General features: G+C 40.2%; 1 protein-coding gene across 1 annotated transcript in view; it reads left to right on the top strand.

The window, feature by feature from the left end:
• The window catches only part of LOC145462700 (uncharacterized), a 14,134-nt gene extending 4,608 nt beyond the window's left edge, over positions 1-9,526 (top strand). Inside the window, exons 3-5 of the mRNA XM_081446276.1 lie at positions 4,971-5,133; positions 5,957-6,060; positions 7,647-9,526. Of these exons, the coding sequence (XP_081302402.1) occupies positions 4,971-5,133; positions 5,957-6,060; positions 7,647-8,168 (789 nt within the window). The 3' untranslated portion in view covers positions 8,169-9,526. The remainder of the gene's footprint in view (positions 1-4,970; positions 5,134-5,956; positions 6,061-7,646) is intronic.
• The last annotated feature ends 897 nt before the right edge of the window (positions 9,527-10,423 follow it).

The raw sequence follows: 10,423 nt of genomic DNA, 5'->3' as shown, positions 1-10,423 counted from the left end.
ATACGGGATCACTAGCCCTAGCAGACTACCAAGGTAAATACGAACCGCAAGTGAACCGAGCAGGGGTAAGTACCTGTGTGACTACTGTGCCAGAGCTATCAATTGCACTCTGCACTATCTGAGATTGTCTTAGTAGTTTGTCCTTACCACATTTCGACGTCATACTACGTGGCAAATTTCATCAAATGGATTTGAATCACGGTGATTCTTTCAACCTTTTTTACCTTCAGAATTCCACAAAAAAATGTGTGACGACAAAAAAGCGTATGTTTTGAGGTACAGGGAAAAGGAAGACGATTACTATCTGAAGGTCAAATAATCCGGCGGCGTTAATCTTCGTGTAAGTACAGTTGCATCAACAATCTTTTTCTGGCGAACGATCAGAAGATCTGGGTTTCTGAGGCCTATCTGAGCCCGCAGTATTCATCTCAAAGGTGCTAAGCAACTGTGAGAATTTTCGCGCGCTGATTGGTCGAAGGCTGTGGTAGATAAGAATTTAGACCATAAATTTGACGTACATCGGTACTGTAACTTAAGGCAAGTCTCGGAGGGCTTGAAAAATTCTTGTAACTTCTGCAGTAAACTGAAACCGTCAAGTTTCGAAGTGTATTTGGGACAGCGGGTGTCAAATTTTCTAAGAACTCGTCGGCGTGAAGCAGAACAAGAAGTGATCTTATAAACTGTCACGCGCGCGAGCGATTTCACGGTGGTTTTGCCTGATATTTTACTCACCGTAGCTTCGGCTCGTGGTTCCACTTAAGTTTTATGACGGTCATTTCCACGGTCAATAAGTAGAGCACAAAAAATGTGATCGATTTGTTCAATAACCTAGTCGTACTTTAGTTATCATCCCTGAATGTTCTTTCCTGCTCTCTTTCTGTCATCCACAGAAATTGGTTGACTTCCCCACAGGTGACAAATACTTTTTTCTTATTGAACGCATTGATGCTATCGCTTTCGCCATCCAGTCTCTGAAAAAACGGGGGTGGTATCTACATTGTAGTGATCTAGGCAAGGTTTCCATGACAACGGTGACAACTGGAGATAATGGAGCACCTGATGATCTGCAGACATGGTTCACGTTCATAAGGAAAGAGCACGTGGTTCAAATAGCAAGAAATGAGCATGATGTACGCTAGAAATGACAGTGGCATCGAGTGTGACTTCTCTGATCCTGAGGATCCAGGCAATGCTGTGGAGAAGAATTTGGAAGAGGTGCAAAACGAGAACGTGGAAAATCCAGAAGTAGGGAACTATGAGGCCCCCGGGGAGGACAACTGTAATAACTCAAGGAGCGGCAAATCCCAGGGCGTGGCAGAGGCGACCCCCGAAGATCAGAAGGGGGAACATTCCGGAGAGTTGTAGAAGAGGATGTTGGAAATATCGTCAAAGGAAAATTTCATTGATCTGGGTGAAAAAACTTTAAGGAAAAGAGCACGCTGGCGTAAAAGCCAAGCAAAAGACTTTTTAAAAGTCCCACGATTCAGCGTAATTATATAAGGCCTATATATGTTGCTAGGAGCAGTTAGGACAGTAAATGAAATGTACGTAATTTAGTACAGTTTAAACATAACTCAGAGATTTAATTAAGCTCTCAGCCAGTATGCTCCTTTTCTTGTAAGTCTATAATTCTCCAACTGAGCTTGACATTCTTTGGCCACTTAAGCCTGCAATGGTCTCAAACCACCATTTCTAGCATTTCAATGAATCAATGTAAACACGATCAGGACCAAAATCGCATACATCGAAATATGTTTAAGCTCACCGTAAATGTTCAAACTTGTAACTATAAGCGTATGGTTACTGGACTACACAGACTCAAGTTCTAAAAGACTTCACACTGTTCTTTCAAAAAGTTGTCAAAATAAACTTGCTCCAGTGACTCTCATACAGCCTACGATGTGTTGTTAGTGTATTTTAACTTTTGAGTTAACCTCAGCTTCAGCGTTTTTATATACATGTATATAAAAAAGGGTTCTTAACGAAACAAGAAAAGTGTACAGCAAACGTGTTCATGATTATATAGTCGATCGTTTAGAGTCGTTTTTGTAGTCTTACTGTGCAAAATGTATGGTTTTCAGACCGATTTCGGAGTGTAGAACGGTGATTTTAAAACTTTATTTTGTATGTCATAATTCGTGCATCGTGATTTGCGTTAATCGGCCAGTAAGTGAACGTGGTTAAACATGGAGACAACGGGTAAATTTGTTGAAAAGAATGCCCTGGCGATTCGATCATGCAAATAAATCAGTCTTCTGATATCACCCGATTCTGGCAAAGCAAGTTGTGGTGAGACGATAAACCAGCTGAAGGCCGGTGATTGCTGGGATGGACTGGCATCCCATCCAGGGGGGAGTAGAAATACTCCTAGTCGCTTCATGCTACAGAAACCGGGATAAGCTCTGGCCTGATGGGCCACTTGGCTCGAATACAGACTTTTACCTGGTGATTGTTTCCGAATATAATTGTCGGGTCAATCATGTTTTGAAAACACGCCGGGTTCTCTAAACTGCACTTAAATCGGCTGTAGATTTACGTTAAGTACATCTTACGGCCGCGTTGTATACATTGTACCCTTTCAGCTGACTAACCGGTGAAAAGGAAAGCTTGAAGTCGCTACTTTTTGGACGGGCGTTACTTTAAGGTTGTTGCCTGCCTCGTTCCCAGCCTCCGGGAAGAGGGGGTAACAAGGAGCGAAGTGCTTGATGGTTAGGTTGCAGGTTGCATGACAGATGCACTGCGCTCCAACCAGAGGGACGCCTGGGGAAGAGGCAGAGGTGTTGTTACTTTGAAAGAGCTGCTAATTCTATTGAGTCTTCATTGGTAAATGGCAATAGCGGATGCGCAGTAGCTATGATAAAAATCACTCCTTATTGGTCTGAGAAATTACGGGGACTGAATGACAATATAAAACAGAGGGCAGACATTCTGCCGCAGAACAAGTCTAGACCTGGAAACAGTACAGTGGAAAAAAAAACATAAATCCAAACTGTTGTGCAATCATCATGTTCGTGTCTCGTAAATCAACTGAAATCGAGATTACAACAGAAGAAGCAGTTTTGACAGAGGTAGGCAGTTTTTATATATACGCTTCATCATTCGGCAATTTGATTTTCAGCCGAGTCAAAGTAAACCGTTACAAAATTCAGATTTTTTATACTCATTTCTAGGGTGAATGATTTTCTTCATTTTAATTAAATGATCACTGATTTGTACGGATGGGATCCGAGTCCACATCAACGCTCAAGTCAACGAATCAAAACATTTGCGTCAGTTTTCAAAGGAACGTATTTTCAATCTCGTGTGCTTATGACTTTATATCAGTTACTGACTTAATTAAATGTTACTGTTATTGAAATTATGACGAAAAATACGTAGGTTTTGTTAGTACTGACGCATTTCGACAGTGCCGCAATGAATCAAACACAGGTCTGAGAGACGAGTAGAAAATGAAAGAAATAGTTTATTAATGCTAATCGCGTAAGAATAAGGCCTTACGCGCCCCATTAGGCGCGACAAAGACTGAGGAGAAAGAATCGTGTAAGAATGATCGTTAGAAAATAAGAAACGAACCGATGGAACGATAAATTAAACTGCCTTCCGCTTTGAATATAAACACAATCAAAGGTACTGATCATTTCTTTGTACACGTTTGTTGTCAAAAAGATGACTGGCAAGTCCGATACAAGTCAAACTCGCGCCGACGAAAATACCCAGCCTTATCACAGTGCGGTGGATTCTACGGTTTAACGTTGGGTAAACGTGTAAAGAAGCAATCGAAATGGGAATGCCTTAAAACGGGCAGTGTTTAGTTCAATCAGCCTATTTTCATTTTCGGAAAATATAAAGAAAAATTTTATAGCTCAAAAGCTAAGATGGTATTCTCGGTTTTCGCAGTGCCGAACTGAAGGATGTGTAGGGATTATAAAGAAAAACTGTATAGTTCAAAAGCTAAAATGGTATCCCCGGTTAATGCCAAAAAAAGGATGTGTGGGGATGAGGGTTGCGAATGAGGACATTTTTTGGTTATCATGAGATGATGCAAAAACAAATAATTCATAAGATCTTATAATGTGCTTGATTTCGATTCATTACTTAAGTCTGAATACCCGAAGTTTCCTGCGTGGATTGAAACAAAGTTCTATCATACATGGGCATGGTTGATGTTGAATCAAGCTCCGCATGGTGCCTGTTTAAAATTGACAATTCACAATGTCACTTGTCTTAAATACTTGGAGCAAATGACATACCTATAGAGGCAGTTGAAGAAAAAGTTCCTAAATTCCTTACTTATTACAACATTTGAGACCTTCGCAGTAATTCTATGATATTTCGCTCACCGGAAATGGGAGACTTTTTATAGAGAAAAAAGTAAGCTGAAGATGTCATTGTGAAGTTTCGATTTTCTGTTTCTCCTAATTTTCGAAATAGGAGTGGCCAGTTGTAAGCAGAAATCATGCCATGTGGATCGGCCATAACATAGCATTTGCTTCCAGAAATTGACCTTTATAAGGAAAACGGAATTCTAAAGATGCCAATATTTGAACTTTCACTTTTCTGTTTCTCATTTCAAAATATCAAGGGGAAGTTGGTAACATTTCAAGGAAAAGTAAACTATAAAAACAAAACGCCATTTTTTATTTTAATCAGTTTCTAGTTATAATTTTGAAAAATGAATCATTCGTATAAGATGAGTCAGCAGCGAGCAAAACTCGTTCTTTTTACACTGGTCCTTCGACATCAATCGTTGACCGGAAATTGGAGATCTCTTCGAAATTCTGAGCTTTCCTTTTCAAGTTTTTCGAAAATGAAAAATAAGCTTAAATTTTTCACTTTTTTAATTTTGAAAAAAATTAGTGATCATGACCTTTAGGGAGATACACGCACTGTAGCCATGTTTTCAGTAACATGCTCGACAGTTTCTTTCATTTTGTTCAGTCTGTTTTTATTTTATTTTTTTTTTCTTTTAGTCAGAAGAACATGGACCCTGCTATATCCAGTCACTCTATCGTCGTGATCGCAAAGTCAGGCGCGGGGAACATAATTACGGAAACCTTTTGAAGTCCCTTTCAACAGAAGGAACCGAAATCAATGTGGCCTTCTCCGGTACAAACTTCAGCGATCCGACAACAGGTATTCAAATTTTCCTGTACTAAAGTATAAAATTACTGGCGATCCTTGCTTTGCCCAATAACTATGGCAAGTTGAACTGCTGCGAATCCAGATCTAACAGTTTTCTACTTGGCGGTCTGATTTGTGTGCCTCGTACGATGGAAAAAACCTATTTCATTATAAAGCTCGAAAACTGTACCAGTTGGGGCGACATGCAGATGCCGGGGAACTGTGTTACTGACCCACAGTTTCGCGGCCGTCAAGCGTGGCAATTTTGGCGAGACAGTGTTTCACGGGGTTTTGTTTTCACGATTTCAACGGGCACATATGAAAAAGGGCATTGAATTTGCGATTCAAGCGTTCTCAACTTCATTCTATTTTTCAAAAGTCTGAACTTTTTAAAATTTCAAGCGATTCAGATTAAGATGATAGCTAAATTCTCTACTCCATCTTTGCAAATTAACGTTATTTCACAACAGAACATACAAAATGGAACTTACCAGTACTGAACCAGTTAATAGTTTGTGTATTTGTCGAAAAATATCCTGTATGTGTTGTTATTATTACACGATTAATCATTTTTTTTTTTCTGTGATTTGGATTTTCCAGTTAAATTTCACGTGTTTAAATTTCTCGAGGATTTTTATTCGCGCGGGTCTTTAATTTCGCGATTTATTTACAATCGCGAAAATCGAGAAATTAAGTACCAATAAGGGGGTCCTTTAGGGAATATTGAAAGGTCCTGGCTGCTACGACACAGGAACATCAACGAATACAGAATTGCGTTCTCCTTCTTAAAACTCAAAAATAGCTGCAAAGTTATCACTGTGTTTCCTACATCTAGTATTCCATCTTGAAGCAAGTAATAAAGACAAAGGAGCAAAGGCCATAAGGTACGACGGGAACTACTATCTAGCTGTGGACACTGATGACCACGTGAAACTTCGTGTAAGTCAGATCGATTCATTAAGTTACCTAAAAGGGCGTGGTAAGGTTCTTTACGCGATTGTACTGCAACAGGTACATTATGATTCGGGGTGGGCGTACAATAATTAAAATAATTGCCTTTTCGAGGAGACTCCGCCCGGAAAAGGTTACCTTTCTCAGACTTCAGGTAGGGATGGTAGAGATTTCACGAGTTGAGGTATATGAAAGGGTCGGGAAATCTAATATTTCGAACAGAAGCAACTCGTGCCTGTATCTGGTAATGCTTAATGTTTTCCCGTAAGATTGTTCATTAACTTCGTCAAAGGGGTTTTCGGTGAAAGAGGTACCTTTTTCCAAAAAAAGGTACACGAAAGGGGTACGTTTTCTGTTCCAATTGTATACAAAAGGGTAATGGGTTGAGCTTCAGGGCGGAGCCTTCCCGTATAAGACTTTTTAGAGTATCCCCCTCTGGAGGTACGTTTTTTTTGTTTGTTTTTTTTTGTTGTTGTTGACAGGGTGTGTAATGTTGTGTAAGTCCGGTCAAAACTCGGTCTGAATCTATCTTTAACAGGGAGAGATTGTTGTCGTTAAACGTGGTTTAAACAGTATTTAACAAGCCAAGCTCGGAAACGTGGTCTAAAGTCAACATGATATAATTTCAAGTACAAATAGTACTCGTGGGGTTTTCGGTATCTTGTCATCTGTTATGCGGGATCTTAGCCCTCGAACGTACAAGGGGAATGGGATGTGGAGGCTACCCCGGCCCTCCCCCTATGGTTTTTTCAAATTTTTGAAAAACAAAATTTACTCTAGGGGGGCTGAAACTTTCAATAGCTGTTCATTAATCCTCCGCGGTTATTGTGACATGTCAATTTTGTGTCTATCATTTTTGACGTTGCCATGGCAACCATCGAATCCCATGTAGTTTTGACCAAAAATCAATTTTTTTGACACGATTCTGTATTTTTTCCAGTTTTCATCATTAGAAGAAATTCACGAGTTTGTACATTTCATAAGCTTTATGATTTGATTTTGTATTAATTTTCGTTATTTTTTGCCTTCTTTTAAAAAAAAATATTGAAATTCAAGATGGCGCAAACACTGAACAAGATGGTAGGTCAAATAGCTTCAAATGACGTCATTTGACGCCATATAACGTCATGACCAACAAAAATGGTATCATCTTGTAGAGGAAACTCAGGACTATCAAGTTAATGTAAATTTATTGCGCTGTGCCCTAACAGAACGAAAACCCAGAGGGGGTTCCATCAACCCCCCCTTCCCCTGTAACTTGGTGGGGGTATGAGTTAGCTTGTACGTCCGAGGGTTAGAATAGGGTGTGTTGTCCTACTGGTGGCGACTTCTCCATACCCAAGTATAGGCCAAGTACCCCCTCCCCCGGATTTAGGACGGTGCTCTGAGGAGTTTTCAAAGCAGCAGCATAACATTCTTTACGTGACTGATTTGTAGTCGTTGATTTGAAAATCTGATCGAAACAACTATCATCTGCATCAATGCCAGCTTGTCCTGACTGGGTTGGGCTTCGCAGGCACACAGGTATAGAATTATATAATAAGACTGTTTTCTTTCCTTTCTATTATCAACAGAAATTAAAAAGCTTCCCCTCAGAAGACAAATATTTCTTTCATATCAAACAAACGAACCCTGGGCGATATCCTGTCACCATCCAATCAAAGATAGCAAAGGGGCCGTATCTACACTGTGGAAAGGAAGGCAAAGTTTCCGCTTACGGAGAGCCTGATGATTTACAGACGTGGTTCGGGATCGTGCCGTATGGATGCGAATACATCCAGAAAGAGGCGTGTGAGATGAGTTACACCGAATGCGAAACCGTTACGACTACGAAAGCATTTGAAGACACTGAAGATTCAGCAAAGGGGATATCCTTAGGGCACGAAGGTGGCGCTTCCGTAGATCCAGACGAAGGGAACTACAATTATCGAGTAAAACGCAATTCTGTTGAACCAGGGAGGGGGAAATCCGAGGGTACCGGGGAGGGGAGTCCCGACGACCTGAAGAAAGGAAACTCCCAGGAATCCGGAACGGGTGTCCTTGAAGATCCGACGGAGGAGAACTACCCGCACGGGGACGAAGCGACATCCGTTTAAGAACTCAAGGAAAGATAGCATAACTCTCTATAAAACGTTTAAGAGCACGGCGCTCTCTTTCTTACTATACGTTTACCTGAGCTTACTGTAAGTGAAAGATGTAAAGTAAGACAAATATAGAGTATACCTTACGCTAACTTTAAGGAGAACATTCGAAAGAGAAAATGTTAAAATGTATCGGTAGATAGGCGCACGATTCCAAGCTGCGATGATTCGGTGGCTTGTGTTACGCTAAGGTATTAAACAATAAAAAAATCTTATCTTCAATGACAGTAACAGCATTAAACAAGTTCTTGTTTTGAGATTTTTGACTCCCGTTCGCAATTTAAAACTAATAAACTCCGATTGAATGAACTGAGCCGCAAAAGTTTTAGTGTGTTAGTTACACACAGCACTTGGAGTGGTTGGGAAAATGAAGGTTGGCGAACAAACCTATTCTAAAGAATAGACATCGACCACAAATTCCACTGGCGTTTTTAATGACCTCGAATAACAAACTTATTATAATGTAGCTTAATCAATATTTCCGATATCACTTTCTCTTCCTCGTTGATTTCTACCTAGCTCCTTTTCCTCTGATCTGGCGTAAGGCTTCTTGACGCTAAAAGTTTAAGGCGGCCTGATATACAACTCGAACCTGATTCTGCCGGCCAGCAGAATTCATCTAAGCGATATCCAAGCGTATTAACCTTGTGGCAGGTTTATCTTAGCCATGGATTTAAGGCAAAGAAAATAACAGTGAAACTGTCACGATACACGATTTTGTTCCCAAACTGACAATTCATTTTTTAAATAGTGTTTTCTGTGTACCAAGGTTTGGGGACTAAACTACCTTCTCGCGGGTACAGCATTTCTTAAATACTGTCAGGTTGTTTTAAACATCGCCAGTCTCTGAAGAATCTGAAAACTCAGTCCTCGTCGAGTTAGAAGACGTATTAATCTATCAACACGCGCGCAAAAAAGCACAGTAAAACATTAAAAAAGCTACTAATATACACAAAATTGGGCATATATTTTGTACGTAAAGAATTTGGGTGATTGAGAAAGATTCCTCGTAGTGCAAATGCATTCGATGGCCATTTCATTTATTATGAGATCATCACTTGTGAAACGTTGTTAATTAAACATGTGGCGAATCTAACTTAGCAGATCATATAATTGAACCGTGACAAAACAGGCAGCCGTTTTGTCGTAAGACTTCAGACGAAAACCGTTTGAACTATGATAACCAAAATAGCAACGAGAGTCGAAACGAAATTAAATATGTGGAAACGGCTCGATCGAAAGGAAAACATTGTCTTTTTGCTCCTTGTTTTCAAAGCGTAGATGCTCTCTGCTGAAAGTTTTATGACCTCACTCTGCTCTCCTGCTTGCTAGTAATCGATGACATATTTATAATATCATCATTAAGCTTGTGGCGAATCTATCTTAGTTCTAAAGAACCTGGAGTTGAATTCACGGTTAATAGCCTGACAGTGCTATAAATTCGAGGCAAAATAGTGAGACAATCTTTATACCACGAAGACTGTGGAACTCTGCAGGCTCTTTTGTTCTTCAAACCACCACCTCTGCACAGATCTCACAATATTTTTCATTTCAGAAGGTAGGATAGCTCTTCATGATAATACAAGCGTTGAGAATAGAGGTAGGCAATGACTTTCTAATAATTTACGCCTTGATGGTCGGGGAGACTTCCGTATAGAGAACTCTGTTCACGAATTAGTATGCTGTTGGCGGAGAGACCGCGTTCACTGAATTGCCCGGAAAAAGACTTGTAAGCTGAATTTCGAAAATTCTGCTTTTCCCGCCAGCACGGCATAAATGTAGTTTTACAGATCAAAATCTCAGTATCGATTCTAATACTGTACGTTGGTATTTTACTTAAGAGGAGCTTACGCTCAGGGAAAAAAGGCACTGAAACGAAGACAAACGGAAGTTAAAGTTACTGTTGGAAGAGGGTGGTAAAGGGTATTTTCGTGACTCGTGATCGGCCCTTTTTTTTTTCCCGTGAAACGTGAAATGACCAATTTTTTCCTCGGGAATCGGGATTTCCATAGTCGCCGTGCACCGTGATTTTCCGAAACGTTCTCTTTTATTTTCCGTGAAGCGTGAAATGCCAATGTTGTATTTTTCGTGAATTGTGAAAGGGCTGCTTTATTTTCCGTGAAACGTGATCTATACCCCACCCCACCCCCCACCCCCTTTACCACCCCCTTGGAAATCTAAGACATAGGAAACATTGCTGTGAGACAACA

This window comes from Orbicella franksi, chromosome 12, assembly GCF_964199315.1.
Source record: "Orbicella franksi chromosome 12, jaOrbFran1.1, whole genome shotgun sequence".
Classification (NCBI taxonomy): Eukaryota; Metazoa; Cnidaria; class Anthozoa; order Scleractinia; family Merulinidae; genus Orbicella; species Orbicella franksi.
This window is presented reverse-complemented; position numbering and strand designations above follow the sequence as displayed.